Genomic DNA, 23109 nt, shown 5'->3' with positions numbered 1-23109 from the left:
CGGCGAGAATGCGACGGGGAAAAAAATGACGGTGCGCGGCGCAGGATGGACCTGTGTGCGGCGCTCGACCCAACGTGTCGCGTGCCCTCCCCCCCTTTCCAGGCCTGTCGAGGTGATGTATACAGGAGAGGGGCGCGTCCGTGAGCCCCGAGAGGAGGCAACCAGAGCAGGTGCACGGCCCTTCGCGCGGCTTCCGACAGGACAGCTCGCAGTACACGAGGCCGCACAATTTCTCGATTTATGCTCTCACAGCTCACTGCGGTGCGTCCGAATGGGTTGGGTGGGCTGGCCCGTGCCGTGCACCCCATGTGGCAGCAGTCGTCGCTACAACACCTGATAGGCGATCTACATGCGCGCGTGCGTGAGAAAGTGAAGAGCAGCTGGACAACAATAAAAAGAAGGCCAAGAGGCGCGCGAAGAGTGGGGTTGCGCCAAGCTTTCCCGCCTCCTCCCGACGGCATCCTGGGCGTCTCTCTCCCGGCAAAGGTGCTCCCCTCTTGGTTCGGGTGCGCAGAACAACAGAATGACGAGCCGCCGGCGAACACAACATCGCGTCGGCACGCGAGCCTTTCGGCCCGTCCCTCCCCCCTTCTCTCTCTTCTGTCCGTCCGTCGCTGTGCGCGGGGTCGAACGGCACGCCTGCGAAGAGATACAGAGGGGCGCACGTTGCGGAAGCCGAACATGGCCGACATGAAGGCATCGTGTGGTGGCCTGTGCGGCGACACACATGGTGCTGAGGCCAAAGACACGCGGGAGCGTGAGCAGATCCTTCAGAAAAAGAAAAGGGAGCATCGAAGCGAGCAGCCCGGCTAAGAGGGAGAGAAAGTAGGATGGGACGGGTGTGTTCGCGTCCCGTGCAGTGATACACCAGTAGTGGTAACACCCACGACAGAGTACGCCCCACCCCCACCGCCGACGCGCCGGACACTGAATGCTGCTCGCCCGCCTCACCCCCGCACGACGGCGAGCACCCGCATAGGGATGCCTCCCTTCTATGATGCAAATATCTTCACAATGTAGCTGACCCTGCGACACACAAGGCACGGCATCTTCACCGGGCCATCAAACGACCCGAGCAACACCGTTTCCTCGTAGGTGCGGGCAGCCTGAATGAGGCAGGGCTCGCAGAGGCAGATGTGGCGGCACAGCACAAACATGAACCGCTGCCGCCGCTCAAAACAGCAGACGCACATCCCACGGTGACTGCCGCGACCGCTGCCGTGCGCCTCCTGCCGCCTGACACCGCCGCCAAACTCCAGCCTCTGCTCCAACAGGTCCTCCTCGATCGCCTTCACGCACGCCGCCGCGCAGTCTTTCGGCGGTGGCAGGCGGTAGTAGCCTGTTTCAACCTCCTCCGCGTGCGCTGCCTCGCTGCGCTGCGTGTACCATTCATACAGGAAGCTGCCGCCGAGGAAGAGGATGGTGCCCACGCTGATCGCCAGCGCAACGGCCAGACCACTTCCAGGTGGACACGGCATTCCGCTTCTTCGCGCGGGTGGCTCGTTTGCCTTGACGAGTCCGGTGCGCTGAGATATGGGTGGGTTGGGCAAAGATGGTAATGTCGCCAACCCGCGCGCGCGCGCGGGTCAGATGCGCAGCTGCGCCACGAGTGGTTGCCTGCGCACAAACAGCAGAAAAACAAAACGAAGAAAACCCACAAAGTGAAGCGCGGACTGACCCGAGCCTAGACGAGTCGTCCGTGTGTGTATCGGGGGGGGGACTGTGTGCGGATGTGATGGCGCGAAGGTGAGTCGTGCGCCCGTGATAGAGAGACTGCCTGTTGGTTGACGTGCAGCGCGACAAGGAGGACCACAAGCAAGCAGGCAGGGTGGGGGGAGGACGGGCAGGACGGTTTTCTGCGATACGCCTTGTATCACTCGCAGCTGTCGACGTTGGCGCTCGAAGAGGCTCGGAGGAAAGTAAGAAGGGGATAAGGGGGCGGGAAGGGAGGGGCGAGTCGACGGAAGCGGAAGGACAGCACAGACAATGCCGCTTACTGCACTGGGGCGAGGGCCGGTTTTTCCCACTACGCGCCCCGACATGAGCAGGGCTCACACCGCCTCTGGGTTCTGTTTCGTCAGTAGCCCGTCTCAAGTACGTATGCCGGTGTCTTCAGCGTCTGCGAGAATGTCGCTTCTGTGCGCGTATAAAAGCGGATCGGGAGGAACACACACACACACACACGCGTGCACGGACAGAGAGAGATGGGGGGGTGGGGAGCTTGTGCGACACCTTCTTCGCGGCACACCTCGAGCGCTCCGGAAGTGAGAGCCACCGAAACAACGCTCCCCCTCCCCCTACCGCCCCTCCCTCCTCCTCTCAAGGAAAGATAACGGGCAAAGCAGGAACACGTCGTGTCCTTCATGGACGCCTCTGCTCCCCGCCACCGCAACACAGAACGAAGAAAACGGCGGTGCCACACAGGAACATTGTTGGCTTCGGCACGTGGTGCTGCGCTACATGCGGCGTGCTCGTGATTTGGCCAGGGGGGGATAGCCATAGGAGCCGGCCGACACGCGTCCCACCCGCTCGCCCACTGGGTCGCTCGCCGCAAATGTAGTAGCAGCAGTCCGCGCCGGCGACACGACGGACAGCGGCTGCGTCATCGACGAGTACATCTCGGTGTCATGGCGTCTGTGCTTCCCTTCTCTTGGGTGTTCTACGGAAGATGTACCACCGGGCGAGGGTGTGGTGAGACGGGCACAGCGGGTGCCAGAGCTGCTTCCACCAGATATAGGCGCCGGCTCAGGCTTCAGTGGCGGCACAGAGGCGTTGGTACATATACCACGAGTTGTATGCGCACCGGCCAGAGGGGGCAATGACTCTGCGATGGCGCAGGCTGGCAGCGACGGCACCGGTGTGCTTCGACGTGCGCGTTTCGCTGCGATGGCATGGCGGCCAGACAGGCGCACTGGAGACGACGCCGACGAGGGCCGAGGAGAAGGGGAGCGGCCCGCTAGCGACCCAGCTGCCGATGGCCGAGACGGCAGACGCGACAACGGCGATGGTTCACCCCGCTGTGCACGGAGGAGCACAACAAACACGTCGGAAGATTGAAGCCCCGGGAGGTCGCAGAGTCGAACGTTCGCCGTCGCCGAAGCGGTCTCGACACCCCTCATGTCAGATGACGGCGCGTCGAAAACAACGCCGGTCCGGGTGTACTTGAGTTGCACCTGTGCTCCTCGCAACTGCAGGTACTGAGCCACGCGCTGCGCCAGCGCGGCCACGCTCAAACACCGGTCCGCCGTTACCCGAAGCGTGAGGCCGGAGAGCGTGCACACCCGCAGAGCAATAGGGTTTTCACCGTCGCCGTGGCTGCTGGTGGCGCGCGGCGCGGAGGCGGCCGTAACAGCTTCCTGGACGGAGAGAGGCAGCGGCGACTCCGGCGGTGCTTCTCGAGTCCTTGCGTCGCGTAAGGCCCCTGACAGAGCCGGGGATGGGGCGGAGCAGTCCTTCGTCGATTCGCGTACAACGGACGGCCGCCGCGGTGTCGGAGAAGCCAGGAAAGGCAACAGCATCGAGGCCAGAGGCGTTGGTCTGCGCCTCGGCGAGTCTCGAGTGATGGAAACTGTCGGCCAGTCTGACGCAGTTACCGGTGCTCCCTGCGCGTCGCACGTGTGCAGCGCCGACAGACTCCACGGGTGTGGGGACGAGCGAGGGGGCGTGCAGCATGCCTGCGTTCGGGTGTCGAGTGCGCACCACGGCGGCACCACAGCTGAATCAGATGATTGCTGAATGCCAGTCGGAGAGCGGAGGCCCACGCCCGAAGATCCTGCAAGAGAGGGTAAGACGGGCGCCGTAGAGGCGGCATAAGGAACGAGAACGGATGAGGCCACGAGCCGGGGAGGTGTGTGTAGCCCGTCAGGTACTCCCGAGCCGCGAAGTTCTGCGTCGGTGGCGCCATCGTCCGAACCGTCTGGGGGGCGGTTGGGGGTTGCAGACGTACCCGCTAACCACGACATCACACGCTCCTGGCGCTGCTTGATGACCTGATTGGTGTCGCCACGGAGATGAGTGGCGCCCAACACCATCGTGCCCGTTCGTCCTTCGTTGTTGTTCAGTGCTGTCGTGGTCGCAGGTGTCAGTGCTACGAGATTGTGGTCAGACGTAGATCGCTGCAGCGCCAGGAGTTGCGCTCGCGTCAAGGGCGGTTGAGATGGTGGCGGTGTGGCAGCTGCATCTCCATTTAGGTGAGGAAAGCAAAACAAGTCTGTGTCGTCGTCGCTGCTGCAGGAGAGCATCACCACTGAAGACGGTGAGGAATGCTCTTGCCCTTGTGCCCACGCCAGTGGCGGCGACGGGACAGCATCAAGGGGAGCAACGGCTCTTCTATTCGCTTTTTTATGGGGTACCGATTCCTGACTACCCCTGCCGAGACCGTGAGGTGGAGTGCAGGCACGACTACTCATGACGACACCCCGTCAGACGCGCACACCTCTACTCACAGAGACAGAACAGTGCCGCTGCAGCTGAAATTGTAAAGGCTGCGCGACAGGAAAGAACGCTATGGACAGACGTTTCATTTAGTGTGTGTGTGTGCGTGTGCGTGCGTGTGAAGTCCCTTCTCTAATTCTTCGTGCCGAGTGTGCACGTGCCACACATTGTCCAGTGGGACACGCTGGATGAGAGGAAAACATAAGACAGACGTAGGACAAGCAGCCAGGGAGAGAGAGAGACATGGGGAGGGGAGGGTAGGGGGGAGGAGGAGGAGGAGGAGGGGGGCCTCCGATGTGCTTCCCTTTCCAGGAAGAACGTGTATCACTGGAAGAACGCATGCTCAAGTGGCAGCTCACAACACAAGTGTTCGGGCGACGTAACAGGAAACGAAAGGAACGTCGGAACGTGAGCCCTTGGACAATAGAGGGGGAGGGGGGGGGGACGAGCGCTGTCCCCGGACTGCAGTGCAACGTGCAACGCCTCTTCTCTTGAGAGGCATGACGCCGCGGAGGGCGGCCGTCGTGTTTTTCTCGTTGCTCTCCGTGTGCCATTCGCTTTCTTTTCATTCTTCCGATGAACGCAATGATAACAGCGGGAAGTGGGAGGGGGTGGGTGGGTGGAGTGGGTGGGGTGAGGGCGCCACGCCCAATTTCATAGGAGAGGGTTGGAACGTGGGAGGCACACACAACCAAATGAACACTCTACTCGCGCACGAGGAAAGCCATACCCTTCTCATTTTTTTTTTGGGTGCGCTGTGCGGCTACCCGCTAAACCCCTCAAGAGGAGGAGCGGGTGGGTGGATGGGTGGGGCCGTCTCTCTCCATCCCTCCATCTCTCCCCTGTGCCCGCCGCTTGTGCGTCCCGCACAGGTCCGCCCGCACTCGTTTTCTTTTGTTTCGACTTTTGTGCACTGGAAACGCCGTCCCTTCCTCGCCTTCCGCACCCCACCCCCACTCCCTCTGTCTCTTGCATGCGCAGACCCCAAGACGACCCCCCCTCCCCTCCCACCGCCACCACCTGCAAGCGATGAGTCACGAGGACGGTCTCGAGTACACAAAAGACGTCCAACTCTGCACAGAACTCCCACAGAACAAAGAGAGGGACAGAGAGAGAGGGAGAGGGATGGGCGCTGCCCAGGCCACGGCGGCAGCCTAACACGCTCCTCTGAGCAGGGGATGCGGTGGATGTGTGCACGAGAGAGGGACAGGCAGCGAGAAGAGAAACACACGTCACGGCGAAGGCGGAACGCAGGGAGTTCCGCAGAGAGTGTGGGTTTTCGTTCTCTCTCTGTGTATATCCTGCCTATATTGTGCCTTGTGCTGGGGCTGCACACATCAGCATACGGGTGGTGATGGGCTGCAGGGGGGAGAGGGAGGGGAGAGGGTTTAGGGGAGGGGGGAGGGAGGGAGGCGTTTTGAAAATATGCAAATGAAGAAAGGACACGAGTTGTGCGTGGAGCGGGGGGGAGGGAGGGGGGAGACATGATCCAGCCGCCCTCAGAGTTAACCAACAACCACCGACCTGTAAACAGACGCACGTACACACACACACACACACACAACATATGTATGAACAACGGTGTTTAAAAAAAAAGCGCCAAGAGAAAGGACAAGGGCAGCGCGACGGTGTGCTGCGGAACGAGAGCGAGGGGGAGGGGGGCGCATGGGGCAGGGAGATTGAGGGGGGGGGAGGAGGCCGTGGGGGGGGATATGGGCGGGTGGTGGACGGATATGTGATTCGTCTCCTCGCCTCCGCCCCCCCCCACTGTGGGCCTGACGAGGCAGCATGGACGGCGTGGGAGGGGGGAGGGGAGGGGGGCAGCCGTCACGCCGCAAACACAATACACCAGGAAGCGAGACGCGGTGGCACCGGCAAGAAGCGAGAGCGAGCAGTCCCCAGTGATACCCTCCATCTATACATGACATCACCCACTACCAGACACGTACCACTTCCAGCCTGCGAATTGTACCTATGCAATGACAGACTTCCCGATCAGCTGCTCTCCGAGACAAGCGCCTCGAGCCAGGCCACCACGAGCTCCGCGCCCGGGTCCTTCTTGCCAATCTCCTTTCCCTCCATGTAGCGACTGCGGCCTAGCTTGGCGGGAAGCAACGCCGCCGCGTCGGCGGCCGCGCGCGCCGCTTCGTGGCACGCCTTGAGCAGCTCCGGCATCGTCGCCGCCGCTGCGACGGCCGGGCACACACGCATGCCCTCCAGCACGTCCACCATGGTGCGATCGCCCTGACGCGCGCCGCCGAGCTCCTGCACGTCGTGGCTGCCGTGAGCAATGGCCGCACGCACCGCCTCCACTGCGCTGCCGCTCTTCAGAGCCTGCACCGCAGCGTTGCCGCCGCCAATGAGCAGTGCACCGTAGAGCGGGCCTGAGGTGCCGGCGAAGGCGTCGGCGACGGCCTTGGAGATGAGCGCGAAGGTCCGCCGCACGTCGGCCTCCCATGGCAGGTAAGGCAGCATTTCCAGCACCGCCATCGCCGAGCGATGCACGCCACTGCCGAGGTCGCCGTCACCTACCTCCGCGTCCAGGCCGTTGAAGTAGGTCTCCATCGTCATGAGTTTCGCAAAGACGCGCTGCACGGCGGCGCAGAGGGGGCTGCCGGTCGGCGTGGCCGCCGCGCGTCCCGCTGCCTCCGCCTCTTGCCGCGCTAGCTGCAGTGCTGTGAGCGGCCCTGGAACCGTCGCGCCGCTCAGCTGCGGCGCGTGGAAGTTCATGAGCGGCTTCTGCAACGCGTTCGTGTTGAGCATAAACTCCAGGTCCCTCTCGTTCTCGACTACGAGCAGCGTCAGCGAGAAGCCGTGCATGTCCAACGATGTCATGTGGCGTCCGCTGTGCACTCCAACAACAGTCAGCTGCGCGGCGGCAAGTTCGCGCAAGGCGTGGTGCGCAAGGGTAGACATCTCCAGGTCCGTTGTCCCACCCAGGTTGTTCACCAGCAAGAGAGTTTTGACACCGGCGTGGATGGCGGTGGCCGTGGCGGGAGCACCTACTTCTCCCTTACCTATCAGAATTCCGACGAGGAAGTGGACGAGGGACGCTGCGCCTTGGAAGGGGATCTGGAGGAGTCCCTTCTCGCCATGGATGCCCAGCCCCACCTCAACCGTTCCGGAAGGCATCACCGACGAGGCTGGGTTGCCCGGCAGCGAGCAAGACGAGAGAGAGGCGCCGATGGATCGCATGTTGCGTGAGACGCGGTCAGCGAGTGCCTTCAGCTGCGCCAGCGACAAACCGCGCTCTGCAGCAGCGCCGAGGATTTTGTAGAGGAGACAGCATCCGGCCACACCGCGACGCTTCTGTACATCTTCAGTGCCGAACACTGCATCATCGGCCGCCAGCACCGTTTCCACTTGAATGCCCTCTGCACGGGCTTGGCGGACGGCATACTCGAAGTTGAGGATGTCGCCAGCGTAGTTCTTGATGATGACCAGGATACCTGGACCATCAGGACCCTGGAGCTTGGCCAGGTACTCTATGCCGGCGCTCACGTGTGCCGTGGGCGGGGAGGCGAAGACGCTGCCGCAGACCGCCGCGCTCAGCCAGCCCTTGGCGACGAACCCAGAGTGAGCCGGTTCGTGACCGGAGCCGCCGCCACAGAGCAGCAGAACCTTGGTTGGATCTAAGCAATAGGACACGACGACGTTGGTGTTTTCGATCTTCTTCACACGGTTGTTCAGCTCACAGAAGCCGTCCACGGCAACCGCCACGACGCTGCTGGGCTCGTCGATAAACTTCGGCACCACGGCGGACATCTTGGGAGACGGGCTCGCTTGTTAAAGACGGGGCTGATTTTTTTTCTTCTTCGGGGTGGAGGTGGCGGCGGTGGAGAGGCTGGTTGGAGTCGTGGCGTGAGAAGGGCGGCCACATACCTTTACACGAGAGCGAGGGAGAGGAGAGGAGCGCAAGGGGCTTTTCAAAGCTCATATATATATATATATAAACAAAGCCGAAGACGCGTACGAGGGACACAGAAGGGGGAAACGGTCATCTTGGCAACGTGTGTCCCCTTCGCTGCCGTACAACACGAGTTCACTCGTGCACCCCTTGGGGTGGCTCACGTCCCCCCCTCCACACCACACACCACACACCGCCAGTAAGCCGTGGGGGAGGGGTGGGGTGCGTTCGAGTTGGTTCAACGCTTCGATCATAATATAGATAGCACAGGCGTGGTCAGTGGTGCACGCCGCTCCGACGCCACACCACCCAGGACCCCACCGCCGACATCCGCAGCGATGGGTCGCTCTGGTGTCCCCATGTCGTAGGCACCTGACGGTGTCGCCACCAGAAGTGGTTCGACATTGGCGGGGAGTGGAGGGAGGACTGCTCTGGCTCCCCCCACCCACACACAGAGTGGGGGCGCTGGACCTCGAGATACCGCGCGTTGGGGTAGCCGGCTTCATCGAGGCACACGCGCACTTAGAGAAAAACATAGCAACGCTCAAAGGAAAGATGTGTGGGCGGCGCTGTCCGTCCCGTTCGCAGAGGCCGACGATTTTGGGCGCACATCTTAGTGCGACAGCGAGGGAGCGCAGCGTCAGAGGAGAACACATAGGCACCCGCGCACACTCTTCCCGCCCGAGGGCGATGGGCGACTGCAGATCTTTCGGCGGAGGAAGGGAGGGCCAAAACAGAAGACGTGAAGGAGTAAAACCCGCGATTGCAAGACACGTGCGGCGACGGCACTCGTCGGTGGAGAGAGGAGAATTGGGACGTGCACCAAGAGGGGGGAGAGCAGAGAAAGGGCTTTGCCATAGGAAAGTAGAAGTTTTGGAAAGGGGTGGGGGGAGGGAGGACAGCGCCGCAGGGAGGGACAACACGCGGGCAGCACGCACGTCCACGTCGACCTTAGTTCCTCCCACTCCCCTCCCTCAGCAACGAAAAACACCCACACGCACACACGCACACACATGTATATATATGTCTATTATATATATATATATATTTATACATGTGTGTGGTTGTGTGTGGAGAAAACCCACAGGGAAAAATGAAATGTAAAGGCCGGTTAGGAGCGCCTCGCCCTTGCACGCCCCCTCCGTCAGCGCGTTACCATGAAGGCCGGCAGAGACCACGTATTGGCTGCGTGTGTGTCTGTCTGTGTGTGTGTGCATGCTTTGACGCCATGATGCGCACAATAGGCTCCCGCGCTGGCGTCTCACTGAGTTGAACACACACACACACACACACAGACAGACACACACCTCCCACGCGCCACAGTGGCGTGCGCTCCATGAACGACCACGCGCATTACTGGCGTTGGAACGGCGGGAGGGGGTGGGGGTGGGTGGGGAAACAAGGCAAGTAAACAGGAGACCAGGCGGCGAGGATCGTCCAGAGATGATGCAAGGAGGTTGGGGACGCGGTCGGTGTGCATGGGGGACGATACCGGGATAGGGCACAGGAAGAAGCGACTCGACAGGAGCATGTACAAGCCAAAGAAAAGGGAAGACGGGAGGACGGCGATGCGGGAGCGCAGCGGTGCACCCCGTGTTCAACATTGTCGGAGGAGATGGAAGGGGAGGAAGCGGCGAAGACGAACACGGCGATCTGCGGGGCTCAAATTCGTACACAAAAACGCTGTAGTACACCTCCATCGATCCTCGCACGTCGCCCCTCCCCCCGACACCGTGAACAGCTTCTGCCCTTTTCGGCTGATTGCTTTTTTAAATATTTCTTCTCCTGCCTCCTTCGCACATCTGCTTGCCGTTCGGAAGCCGGCGTGTACCCCACACCTCACACAAGTTTCTTCTCTGCCTGCAGGTCCTTCGTCACGACGCCAGCAGCCTCCAACGACGAGGTGTTTTCTTCGGAGTCGTCAGGCTGCGCCGCATCCAGTGCGACTTCGTGGCTGACGGCGCTCTTGATCGCTTTACCGTCAATGTCGAGGTCGTCGCAGATGCGCGCCTTCGGGATCAGCAGCGTCAGCGGAATCACGAGCAGCGGAAGCATGATGTGACCGACAAGCAGAAGCCATGGCACGTTACTGAAGTCGCACGGAGGCGTGGTGGTGATGCTCCAGCCATACTCCATGATGATCGCACCAATAGAGGACGAGGTGGTCTGGCCAAGATTCGAGAAGCCGGCCATCAGCGCATACACCACACTCTCCGAGCCACGAGGGCACAGGCGAGACAGCAGCACAATCATCGGCATCCAGGCCAGCATGTAGCACACTTGATACACGATCGCATCACCGCAGATGTACATGGCGTGGTCTGGGATGCCAATGTGCAGGTTCCAGCGCTTCACCATGATGATGTCGAAGAGGGAGGCAATGATCTGCACGATAGTCGTGATGCAGAACGTGAGGCGGTAGCTGTGCTTCGAGAAGATGTAGTTGAAGGCTGTTACACCAACGAGACCGCCAATGTTCCCAATGACGGCCGCCACCGTGTTGTAGAAGGTGTACGAGAAGTGCGGCCCATCAGGCAAGCACTCCGCGTTGGCCAAGTAGAAGCTGTCGAGCGCGCCGGGAAGCTGCAGGTACACTGTCATCTGGAGGTATCCGAAGACGTTGGCCTTCGCAATCACCAGCGGCAGGGCCCAGAAGGACGTGGCGCAGCAGATGGTCGAGATGGCCACGCATATGATGAGTAAACCCAGTGTGTCCGCGAGAATGGAGCCGCACGTCATGGCCACCACCGCGAACGTCATGACGATGCTGTACACGAAGACCTTCCAGTTGCGGATAATGACCTCCTTGTTCATCTCGAAGAGGCCGAAGAGGCAGGGGACGGGATGCGGGACTTCATAGGGCAGGTACTCCTCCGCAAGCTCCTCGTCCTCTTCCTCCCCTACGGCGAGGGCGTCGCTGCGTATCTCGTCCTCGAGAGCCTCACGCTGGAGCTGCTGTAACTCCGGCACGCTCTCCTCATCCGACAAGTGGTTCTCCGGGTGCAAGTTTTTCTTTGTCCCCACAGCTGCACCGCTCGGCGCGCCGTTCACTAGGGAGACCACATCGTCTTCCTCGCTGTTGACGTGTCTGCTGTCCTGTGCCGGCAGCAGACCAAGTGCCACGCGCTCCTTCTGAATCTCCTCGTAAAGCAGCGCCGCATCGGCCGCCCGCTCAACGCGATTCTTCTTCTCCCCGTACCAGTTGAACAGGTAGAAGACACAGGTGATGGCCTGCAGCGCGGCGGACACGAAGACGCCCACATGCTGCTGTCCTTTGTCGGACACGGGGCCCTGAATCGCGGCCGCCACGATGGCGCCCACCATGATGAATACCCAGATCCAGCTCACCAGCGCCGGGCCGGGCTTTGGGTTCTGGCGCATCAGGCGACTGTAGTGGCCCTCCGACAGGATATCCACGTTGGCCTTGCCGTAGGAGCACAGAAACACAAAGGCGGCGGCAATGTCGGCGGAGGCGGGTTTCGCGGGCAGAAGACCGTAGAGGAGGGCGAAAACGGCACCACCCAGGCAGGAGATGAACATGTACCAGCGCTTCGTGTAGCCGAGGAAGGCGAAGCCGTCGCAGAGCATGGCGGTGAGGGCCTTGATGGACCAGCCCATGGTCGAAATACCCGCCAACCGCTGATACCGCTCTCCGTCAATGCCGAAGCGGGACATGAACATGGGCTGCCGCGAGTAGCTGATTAGCTGGTCCGCGACGCCCTTGCAGAGGAAGTAGCACATACCGAGGGAGATGACCACCTTGGGGCCATAGCCTTCCGCTGCCTTGTTGAAGATGGGGACGCGGCGTATCCATGGGTACTTGACGAAGAGTGAGGCCGCCTCGGGGTGGACAAAGTGCGCCTTCTCGTCAACCGGGCTCTGGAGGCCGACATTCGTTGCCGGCTTTTGTTGCGGTGTCGCTGCTGTTGCGTCCTGCTTCAGGTCGCGAGGGCTGCCAGACTTGAAGTCGTCCTGCATGCGTCTATCGGTGGGGGAGCCCATCGCTGCGGCACCGGTGGCTGACGGTGGCGATAATTAGTTAGAGCGTCTTTTAAAATACTAACGGGAGAGTGTGTGAGTGAGTTAGTGGAGACACGTCAACGCATGAGACCCACCACAGCACGCGGGGCGTGTCTTGCGTTGTGCAAGAGAATGGGGGCAAACAACGACGAGTATGAGGGCACAGTGAAAGAAAGAACAACGAAGAAAGGAAAAGCACGACGAGCGGGACTAACCGGACGGGGCTGAGGACGCCAACGCGTCAGTGCGCGTGTGCGCGTGAGGGGGATGCCATGAGGGAGATCGAAAGGGGGAGGGGGGAGGGGTGAGTGGAAAAAAAAAGAAGACCACAGCAGGGAGAGGGACACACGGACGGAAGCCTTGAGGAGGGAGGGGAGGGGAGGGGGGGGGCAGGGCTACACGCGTGACGGCGACGCGATTGCAGGCGAACCACCATTCAGCTCTCCACCAGAGAGGTTTGGCGGGATTAGGTAAGGGTGCAGGGTGTGAATCTGCCGCCGACACTGCAGATCCCCCCCTGGGCACTTTCTCCCCACGCCAGCCACACTCCTCTCGTGCGAGCGTGCACACTTGTGAACATTCTGCCACACATTTTCGTTTTGTGTGTGTGTGTGTGTGTGTGCCTCCTCCTTTTCAGAGACGAAGCTATATAGCATGATGGTGCCCCACCCCGTGCCTGTGTTGGCCTCGGCATCGGGACACCGTCCGCACGTTTTGCATGAGAGGGAGCGGCCGAGAAAAAGCAGATCGAGCGACCGAGGGAGATCGGGGGAGGGGGGAGGGGGGAGACGGGGGCAGAGGAGGTGCGGTATGTTTGGGGTCCTTCTCTCTGTGTGTGCGTTTTGTTTTCTCTCGCTCCCGTCACTTCGTCCTCTCCATCTCTGCACCACCACTTCCTCCGTGTACCATCACGACATCGCATGCGTAGACACACGCACGCCCAGAGGCTACACATACACACTCATAGAAAGAGACCGCGCTGCCCGCGAGGGCCCACAGTAAGGAGTTGACTGACACGGAACACACACACACACAGCCAGCGAAAACGGCGGCATCGGTGATGGCGACGAGAGCATGCGCAGTGGAGAATAAAAGAAAACCAGATCGATAACATGGCAAGCAAAGGCCCATAAAAGGCCTTAAGAACTCGTCCATACGTGCACACAGGACGCACAACACCCACGGACACCTCTTGCGCAGACCCCCCCCCCCCCGCCCGCCCGCCCACGATGCGGGAGTGGAATGGAGCATGATCCGCAACGGTCGGCTGGTGCGCAAAAAGACCTCTTCTTGTGCGAAGCGGAGTGCCGCACCTCTTCGACATTACCTTCGTTAGAAAGTACCCCGACGAGAAGGAGCGACACCGCGAGAGTGTCCGCCAAAGAGAAAATACGGATGAGCATCGCAGACCCCGTACGATGCCCTTTCCCTTCTACGGCATCCCGCGCACGAACACATTACGTGCCACTGAACACGGCAGAAACACGACCCAGAACGCACACACACATCAGACCACACACGACACCACACACACCTCATCGCGCCTGATGTGGATGTCCCTTTCTCTTCCATACAACACGAGTCCACCCGTGCACACCTCCCACCCCTTCACTACACCGTCCTGCCGGAGGCGCGCTCACGTGCTGCGATGTAGCCATGGAGACGCGCGTTACAGTACATGCGCCGCCCCACTCACCTCAGCACCGCGTCTGCCTCGAACGATGTCCACCCACCGACTACGAGCGCGCCGCCTGGCGCTCATCCGCCTTGTACCCATGAAGCGGCTCGGCGGCCATCACCGTGTCCGAGTCCGAGCTCGACACCGGAGCAGCTGCGAGCTGCTTATCCACGGCCTGGCGCACCACCTTGCCGTCCACATCGATATCGTCGCAGATGCGCGCCTTCGGAAGCAGTATCATGCTCAGCGGAATCGCCAGCAGCGGCGTGCACATGCTGCACAGGAACAGCAGCAGCGGCAGGTTTTCGTAGTTGCAGTGAGAGCCGTCATCCTGCCTCTTGAACACAGGCAGGCCGTACTCTAGAAGAATGGCACCGAGAGATACCGCGGTGGTCTGGCCAAGGCTCGCGAAGCCGGCCATCAGCGCATACACCACACTCTCCGAGCCACGAGGGCACAGGCGAGATAGCAGCACAACCAGGGGCATTAAGGCGAGCATGTACACGACCTCACCCACAACAGTATAGCCCCAGATGTACATGGCGTGGTCCGGGATGCCAATGTGCAGGTTCCAGCGCTTCACCATCATGATGTCGAACAGCACTGCCAGAACCTGCATGATTGTCGTCACAATGAAGGTGAGGCGGTAGCTGTGCTTCGCGAACAGGAAGTTGAACAGCGTCACGGCAACGACACCAACTGCGCTGCTGATGACGCCAGCCACCGTGTTGTAGAAGGTGTAGGTGAAGTTGGGCAGGTTGCCAGGGCAGTTGTAGGTGTTCAGGTAGAACGCGTTTAGGGGACCGCTCACACGGATGGAAACAGCCTTATCAAGGTATGCGAAGACGTTGGCCTTCGCAATCACCAGCGGCAGGGCCCAGAAGGACGTGGCGCAGCAGATGGTCGACACAACGACGCACGCAACCAGGAGGCCCAGCGTGTCGGCCAGGATGTTGCAGCACAGCATCGCGATCACAGCACAGGTCATGACAGCGCTGTACACGAAGATCTTCCAGTTCTTCGAGATCACCTCCGTGTTTGCCTCGAACAGCCCGAACAGGCACGGCACCGGCGGCTTGCCGTAGTACACCTCGTCCTCGGCCAGCTCTTCGCCGTCGGCATCCGCGTCGTCGTAGACGTCCTGCACAAGGTCGCCGTGGTCGTGCTGACTGCCGTTGAGGGCATCCCGTACGGCACCCTCCACGTCCTCATCCGAGTGCGAGCGCTGCGGGCTCTTCTTCCCCTTCGTCGCACCACCATCCTGCGCACCCGTCTTGCCCTTGTCCATCAGCTCGGTGCCCAGGCGCTCACGCTCCTTGCGCGTCTCCTCCAGAATGAACAGCGCGTCCTCGGAGCGCAGCACGCGATTCTTCTTCTCCCCGTACCAGTTGAACAGGTAGAAGACACAGGTGATGGCCTGCAGCGCGGCGGACACGAAGATGCTGATCTGCGGCTTCCCGGCATCCGCGAGCGGGCCGTTCATCACAGTCGCGATGAGTGAGCCGGTCATGATCCAGAACCAGATCCAGCTCACCAGCGCCGGGCCAGGCTTCGGGTTCTGGCGCATCAGGCGACTGTAGTGGCCCTGGGACAGGATATCCACGTTGGCCTTGCCCCAGCTCGACAGGAAGATGAAGGCCGCTGCCACGTTAGCCGACGCCTCCTTCGCCGGAAGAAGGCCGTAGATCAGCGCGAAAGCAGCGCCGCCGACGCAGGAGATGAACATGTACCAGCGCTTCGTGTAGCCGAGGAAGGCGAAGCCGTCGCAGAGCATGGCGGTGAAGGCCTTGATGGACCAGCCCATGGACGAAATCGGAGACAGGCGCTGGTAGCGGGCCACGTCGATGCCGTAGCGATCCATCATCATGGCGTACGTCTGACCGCGCAGAATCTGATCCGCGACACCCTTGCAGAGCAGGTAGCACCCACCGAGCGCGACGATGACCTTGGGCCCGTAGCCCTCGACAGCCTCGCCAAACACGGGGACGCGGCGAACCCACGGGCACCTGGCGAACAGGGACGCTGCCTCGGGGTGGATGTACTTGCCGTTGTTTTCCGCAGCGGTCGCCTCAGGCACCGCTGCTGCACCTGCGGCGTCTGAGGCGACATCCTTCTCGCGCGTGTGAGCGGCCTGCTTGCGGGGCATGTCTCCACTTCACGAATGCCGGATGTGGGTGTCGATATAGCGGGCAGAACGAAGAGGAACAGGGGAGAGCCGTTTGGATGGTAAAGGTAAGCGAGAGAACTTTAGGCAGGAAGAGATGGATGACGCACCGCAGCAGCTGCACCTGGAACGTACGGAATCGGGTCGAAAGTAGAGATGGCGTCGGTGTGTCGGGGGGCGGAGGAAGGGCTGAGGCTGTAAAGGACACGGAGCAGCTGGGGAAGAGAACCGGGAAGAGAAGACGAAGAAAAATGCGTGGCTGTGTTGCTGCTGGGAAGGGCGCAGGCAGGGGTTTGAGCGTTTGTGTGGTTAGATGTACGAGAGAGAGGGAGAGGGAGAGAGGATGAGCGGGGTGAGGGGGGGGGATGGCAGCTTGGCCATTGAGGAAGGGAGTGTGGGAGGGAGGGAGAGGGGTGGGGCCAGGGTATGGGGGACGCGGGATGTTTGGAAGGTGAATGCGAAGATGCTGTTGATGGGAGTGGCGGGCGGGCGGAAAAAGAGGGGCGGCGCGCACGCAAGGGCACACGATGCGCGTAAACGGAGCCCTCGTGCGGGGAACCGATGGGTACGTGAATGACCAATGGACACACCTACCCAAGAGTGCAAAACGAAAGCCCCGACACCCATCCGTTGATCGGCGTCGAAGCCACATGATTTGCCCTGCTAAGCCTCCCCCCACCCCACCCCATCTGCTATTGTACCCGTAACCTTTTTTTGGGGGAGGAGGAGGAGGAGGGGGGGGGGGACACTTTACCCATGTGGCCACTAAGGAATACGCGTGCATCATTTTTTTTTCGTCTTGAGTGTATGGTCAGTTTACTACGCCGATGACTCCGGCAGGCCAACCTGCACTGATGCGCCAACACATAAAGCGCACCCGTCCCATGGAAACAAGGAGGACAACAACGGTATCGGCTGCTTCAGTTGTCGTGACAGCGGCCGATACTGTCAGAAATGCCATCTTCCCGGTACATCATCAAAGCACAGGACGCGCTAAATATATATATATATAGATGTATGAATATGTATATATATATATTTATGTGTGTGTGGGTGCGTGCGCCCACCCACGAGAGGAGAATCAGAGGATACACTGAAGAGCTCCCAAGGAAAAAGGAACATCGCACGAGGGATCCCCCTGTGACGGGGAGTTGGCAATTGGATGGGGGAGGGGGAGGGGGAAGGGGAAGGGGACCGTCAGAGGCGCCAACGCACGAAAACAAAAAATAGACACGCACGCAGCTGGGTCAACGTGAGAGCGAGGCCGGGCGGTGGGGGAGCACCGCAGCCCAACTTCGTAGAGGGAAAGAAGAGGGTTGGTGCGTTGACGTGGACGCGCGCGCGAGAGTGGGAGCGCGGGTGTGCGTGCCTTTGCACCTTACTGCACATACAAGGACATCGGCAGCACACGGAGAGGGAACAGGTGAAAGATATCGATGTCCGCATCGCATCACGCGCACAGTGGATGCAACGATGCGCATGCGATATATACATGTGTGTACATCCCCGCACACATGCATACAAGTACCTATCATGGAGAGACGCGAGTGCACGCAAGGCTTTACCCGTTTCGCGACCCGCTCCTCCCCCCAAAACAGAAGAACGGAAAGGTGAAAACCGAAAACACGCACACGCGCGTACACGCAGTGTGCAGGGAAGCGAGAAAAGGGGCAAGGATAACACAGTGCAACCAGTCGCAGCCGTACCCACCTCGAGCACGTCTTCAAGCATTACGGTACACGCACAACAAAATTTACGCACAGAGGCACACACACCCACACACACGCACACACACAGGGAGAGGGAGAGGGAGAGGGAGAGGGATCAACACACGCACGCGCTTACACGCAGATAAACAAAGGGCTCAACGGAAAGAAAGGGTGTGGAGAACAACATTGAAAAGAAAGGGAGGGGGAGGGGGACACACATAAAAAATTTGAGTACATGCCTCAGAAGAGAAGGACGCCACATGCGACTTCACCAGCCGTAGAAAAAAAACGACAACAACAAGCGCGTAAGCACGTATTTATGCCTCGCTGTGTGGGTGTCCGTGTCTGCGTCTTCGTGCGTGTGTTTGTGTTTGTGTGTGGGAGAGGTCAGGGTATTCCTGTCAGCACGTGCACCTCGACACACACACACACACATGCACATAATAGATTCGAACTTCCACGCGAGAAACCTCCGCCACTGCATGGGATGCACATGCAAGAGGGGTGGGGCGGGGCGGGGCGAGGCGAAGGAAAGGGGGTACGTTGCACCGCCGGTGTGCACCCTACACAACCATGGCGAGGTGATGCAAAGAGGAGGAGGGATGGAGAGAATGCAAAAATAAAATAAAGAACGTCGGTAGCATGTCATCATCAACTGTGACAGGAGAAGGCAAAAGCCATGTAGACGCGCGCATACACACACACGCACACACCACAAAAGAGGGGGAAAAGAAAAAGAAAATCGGCTTTCGAAGTGTGTCTGTGCGTCGCTCACATAATCGTATCGGTAGTCGAGGTGAAAAGGGCTGAAGGCAGAGCCCCAGCCTCACGCCATCAACGTGGTTCTGAGTCGTCCACAACGACCCAAGCTCATGGACATACGCACACGGACGCGTCAGCTCGGCGACTGTTTCGTCCTCTTCGCACAGCGAAAAATAATATAAAAAAACGAAGCGAAGCCCCTCCAAAACAAAACAAAAAAAAACGAATGCACACACACGCATACACACACAGAGAAGGGGGGAGGGAAGGCGGTAAGGGAACGGCTTGGATGGGGATGGGGTCGCCTCCGTGGGCGCGGAGGGGGTGAGCAGGGAGGGAGGCCATGAAGCCAATCGAGGGTGCGCCCAAGATCCACCGCCACATCGGCGGAAGCGATGTGTGTGGTGTGTGTGGGGGGCGGTTGAGGTGGGCGGGCGCAGACAAAATGCGTGCTCACGAACACCCATCATCAGGAGAGATGTGCGCCGTAGAGAAAGGGGGAGGGAGACGAGGGGGAGGGGGAGGGGGAGGGGGAGGGCGCAGAGGAAAAACGAAAGCACGAACCGGCAGCGCCGTGCAAGAGTCACAGGACACGGACACACCAGAGGGAGGCCACGCAGCAGCAGCAGCAGCAGCAACAGCAACGACAACAGCGAAAGAAAAAAAAAGATAAACGATGCAGCCCTCACTCCGGCAACATCGACACACGCACATACGCACACACACACACACGAAAAAGGTGAGGGGAACGGAGAGGTCAAGCTGAAGACGATGAACCAAGAGCGACGCCTTCACGTGTCAGTGACACACGGCGTGCAGGATGCTGAGTGGGGAAGAGCGACGAGGGCCGCTGGCGCGCATGCGTGGGGGTTTTCGCGGAGGAGCATCTTGGTAACCGAACCAGAAAACCCAACAAGAAACCAGCGACACCCTTCTTCTTTTTTTGGTTGCCCTTTCAGCGTGTATCCGTTTGCCGCCAACACAAACCCCCAACACACCGCTCTGTACCCCTCCTCCTCCTCCTCCCTGTCATGGACCTCACCATCGTGGTGCGATGGTAGCCGCTGGCGCGCGTGCGCTACAGCTAACGCGCCGACTCCGTTACCTGCAAGCACGGGCCCCTGCCTCAAACACTACGCGGCCTCCCCTGCCTCTCAGGTCGCCTCACAGCCGCTCCCCCATGGTGCCGGTCGCCGCCCCCGGTCGCCGCCCCCGGGTGCCTCCCCCTCGGTGGCTCAGGTTCCCCCACACCAGCGGCCCGTGTGAAGGCCCGGTGGGGTATGCCCGTGTTGCGCGGACACTCCCTCACCGTAGAGATAGCGCAAGCGTACTCACTTTCGCAGGCCCCCTCCCCTTATGCCACACCACCCAGGATCTGGACGCCGAGATCTATAGCGACGCATCGCGTTGACCTCCCCTACGCCATAGCGAACCAGGCCCCAGGATACCGCGCGCTGAGGCGTGTGCGTGTGGATGGGGTGGGCGGGGACTTGAAGAAAAGAACGCACGCGTTACACGCAGGCTGCCTAACGGCTAGCTGCGAGCAACGCGCAGCGTCGCGAGCCGATTCGACCTGCGCACATGCGTGTCTGTCCGCGTGTGCGTGTGTGCGCGTACACGCCGATATATATATATATATATATTGTACTGCGTCGCCATGAAGAAACGTGAAACCGATACGAGTACACACACTCGCACTCGCGCTCATTTTAGGCGCTGCTGACTGCCACCATGCCGCCTTTTGTAACGCCGCTACAATCCGCGCTAGACTGCCTCTCGCTTCGCCTCGTCATCCTGCGCCTTCGTCGCATTGGTATTCTCAGCCGACGTGGGCGACGACGGCAACGCACCTGCTTCGCCCGCCACCATTTCCGCGTCTACTTTCTTGCGCAACGCCTTGCCGTCCACGTCGATAGCGTCGCAGATGCGCGCCTTCGGAAGCAGCAGCGTCAGCGGCAGCACGAGCGGAGGCGAGCACACATTGCACACAAACAGCAGCCATGCAAGATTCTCCACACCGCAACGGTAGCCATCCTCCCGCATCTTGAACACAGGCAGGCCGTACTCCATGATGATCGCACCGAGGGACGCGGAAGTCGAGCGTCCCAGGCTCGAGAAGCCGGCCATCAGCGCATACACCACGCTCTCCGAGCCACGAGGGCACAGGCGAGACAGCAGCACAACCATCGGCATGTAGCCAAGCATGTAGCACACCTCGCTCACTACAGCCGCACCCCAGATGTACATGGCGTGGTCCGGGATGCCAATGTACAGGTTCCAGCGCTTCACAATGACGATATCCGTCATTCCGCCCAGAACCTGCGCAAACGTGGTCACGCAGAACGTGAGGCGGTAGCTGCGCTTCGAAAAGATGTAGTTGAACGCGGAGACGCCGGCCAGCCCTGCAAAGTTGCCGATGACACCAGCGACGGTGTTGTAAAAACTGTAGCTAAAGTTCGGGAAGTTCTCCTCACAGTTGTATGAGTTCAGGTAGAAGGTCATGAGGGGGCTAGCGATGTTGATGTACACCGCCTGCTGGAGGTAGCCGAAGACGTTGGCCTTCGCAATCACCAGCGGCAGGGCCCAGAACGAGGAGCAGCAGCAGATGGTCGACACAACGAAGCACGCAACCAGGAGGCCCAGCGTGTCGGCCAGGATGTTGGCGCACAGCATCGCGATCACAGCACAGGTCATGACAACGCTGTACACGAAGATCTTCCAATTCTCTAAGATCACCTCCGTGTTCATTTCGAACAGCCCGAACAGACACGGCACCGGCGGCTTGCCGTAGTAGATCCCCGCTTCCGCGTCGGCAACCGCATCCGCATCACCGCCGTCTTCGTAAGGCAGCTGCACCAGCTCGTGTGGGACGTGCACATCGTCTCTGTGGACTTCATCGACTGCCACCGCCTCTACGTCCTCATCCGAGTGCGAGCGCTGCGGGCTCTTCTTCCCCTTTGTCGCACCACCATCCTGCGGCAGCCCGATGACCGGTTCATCGTGCGCCGGACGCCTGAAGCGCTCACGCTCCTTGCGCGTCTCCTCCAGAATGAACAGCGCGTCCTCGGAGCGCAGCACGCGATTCTTCTTCTCCCCGTACCAGTTGAACAGGTAGAAGACACAGGTGATGGCCTGCAGCGCGGCGGACACGAAGATGCTGATCTGCGGCTTCCCGGCATCCGCGAGCGGGCCGTTCATCACAGTCGCGATGATGGCTCCAACCATGATCCAGAACCAGATCCAGCTCACCAGCGCCGGGCCAGGCTTTGGGTTCTGGCGCATCAGGCGACTGTAGTGGCCCTCCGACAGGATATCCACGTTGGCCTTGCCCCAGGTCGACAGGAAGATGAAGGCCGCTGCCACGTTAGCCGACGCCTCCTTCGCCGGAAGAAGGCCGTAGATCAGCGCGAAAGCAGCGCCGCCGACGCAGGAGATGAACATGTACCAGCGCTTCGTGTAGCCGAGGAAGGCGAAGCCGTCGCAGAGCATGGCGGTGAAGGCCTTGATGGACCAGCCCATGGTCGAAATCGAGGACAGGCGCTGGTAGCGGGCCACGTCGATGCCGTAGCGATCAATCATCATGGCGTACGTCTGACCCGTCAGGATGCGATCCGCGACGCCCCTGCAGAGCAGGTTGGTAGCACCGAGCGCGACGATGACCTTGAACCCGTAGCCCTCGACAGCCTCACCAAGCATTGGCACCCGTCGCATCAGCGGGCACCTGGCGAACATGGACGCTGCCTCGGGGTGCACAAACCTTTTCCGTTTCACGGTCCCATCTTGTCTGTAGGGGTCGGTGCCGTTCTCCTCGGGGGAGGCGTGATCCTCGCCCTGGTCATTCGCCATTGTGAGCGTCTTAGGCCAGAGAAAAACACACGAACAGAGATGACGGTGCGGACGTGCCGGACAGGGCAGAGGCAGCAGAGAGGGAGAGGAAGAGGAGGGGGGGGGGGCGCAGAGGAACCACCACCGACACCACAACTAGAACAGAAAACGGAGCCGTGGAAGGACGAAGAGCGCAAGGGTGGCTGTAAGTCAGCGAATGGGGTGTGAGTGGAGCGGAAGGGGGAGGGGGAGAGGTAGACAGAGTCGGCCAGGTAATACTTGCAGCCACGTAGAGAGTCCTGTTTACAGGGGCGTGCGGGTGTCAGCGCGTTGCTGCTGCTGCTGCTGCTGCTGCGTTATGCATCAGCAGCCCGTAGAGGACAGCGTGCACGGGCGCGTGTGCGTACGTGGTATCGAAACGGAGAAGAGGTAGGAGGAGAAGACACCAATGGAAAGGTGCCGTGGAGCGAGGCAAGTAGACACTGTGGTGCGCGTAGACCGCCCACCGAACGCATGCGACGTGCGACACTGGGGTGGAGCAGCTACTTGAATCCTGTAAGCTCTTTCCTGGTGATGCTGTGAACTAACCGTTTTCTTCCGTCTTTCCAGG

At 60.5% G+C, this 23109-nt stretch overlaps 6 protein-coding genes across 6 annotated transcripts; all 6 read right to left on the bottom strand.

Annotated features, from left to right (window-relative positions):
- Nucleotides 1–992: 992 nt before the first annotated feature.
- LMXM_10_0430 (hypothetical protein, unknown function) lies at nucleotides 993–1478 on the bottom strand (the record flags this gene model as incomplete). Its single annotated transcript, XM_003872830.1, has 1 exon — nucleotides 993–1478. One exon carries the CDS (start codon nucleotides 1476–1478, stop codon nucleotides 993–995), a length of 486 nt encoding a protein of 161 aa, XP_003872879.1.
- A 978-nt stretch (nucleotides 1479–2456) lies between these two features.
- On the bottom strand, nucleotides 2457–4409 carry LMXM_10_0425 (hypothetical protein; the record flags this gene model as incomplete). Its single annotated transcript, XM_003872829.1, has 1 exon — nucleotides 2457–4409. One exon carries the CDS (start codon nucleotides 4407–4409, stop codon nucleotides 2457–2459), a length of 1953 nt encoding a protein of 650 aa, XP_003872878.1.
- A 2020-nt stretch (nucleotides 4410–6429) lies between these two features.
- Nucleotides 6430–8199, bottom strand: LMXM_10_0420 (dihydroxyacetone kinase 1-like protein; the record flags this gene model as incomplete). Its single annotated transcript, XM_003872828.1, has 1 exon — nucleotides 6430–8199. One exon carries the CDS (start codon nucleotides 8197–8199, stop codon nucleotides 6430–6432), a length of 1770 nt encoding a protein of 589 aa, XP_003872877.1.
- Nucleotides 8200–10180: 1981 nt separating this feature from the next.
- On the bottom strand, nucleotides 10181–12319 carry LMXM_10_0400 (putative pteridine transporter ft5; the record flags this gene model as incomplete). Its single annotated transcript, XM_003872827.1, has 1 exon — nucleotides 10181–12319. One exon carries the CDS (start codon nucleotides 12317–12319, stop codon nucleotides 10181–10183), a length of 2139 nt encoding a protein of 712 aa, XP_003872876.1.
- Nucleotides 12320–14097: 1778 nt separating this feature from the next.
- Nucleotides 14098–15906, bottom strand: LMXM_10_0370 (putative folate/biopterin transporter; the record flags this gene model as incomplete). The annotated part of the gene is made up of 1 exon (XM_003872826.1): nucleotides 14098–15906. One exon carries the CDS (start codon nucleotides 15904–15906, stop codon nucleotides 14098–14100), a length of 1809 nt encoding a protein of 602 aa, XP_003872875.1.
- Nucleotides 15907–20438: 4532 nt separating this feature from the next.
- On the bottom strand, nucleotides 20439–22406 carry LMXM_10_0360 (putative pteridine transporter ft6; the record flags this gene model as incomplete). The annotated part of the gene is made up of 1 exon (XM_003872825.1): nucleotides 20439–22406. The coding sequence occupies one exon, from the start codon at nucleotides 22404–22406 to the stop codon at nucleotides 20439–20441; it is 1968 nt and encodes a 655-aa protein (XP_003872874.1).
- Between the last annotated feature and the right edge of the window lie 703 nt (nucleotides 22407–23109).

The sequence above is a fragment of the Leishmania mexicana genome, chromosome 10 (assembly GCF_000234665.1).
Source record: "Leishmania mexicana MHOM/GT/2001/U1103 complete genome, chromosome 10".
Taxonomy (NCBI): Eukaryota; Euglenozoa; class Kinetoplastea; order Trypanosomatida; family Trypanosomatidae; genus Leishmania; species Leishmania mexicana.
This window is presented reverse-complemented; position numbering and strand designations above follow the sequence as displayed.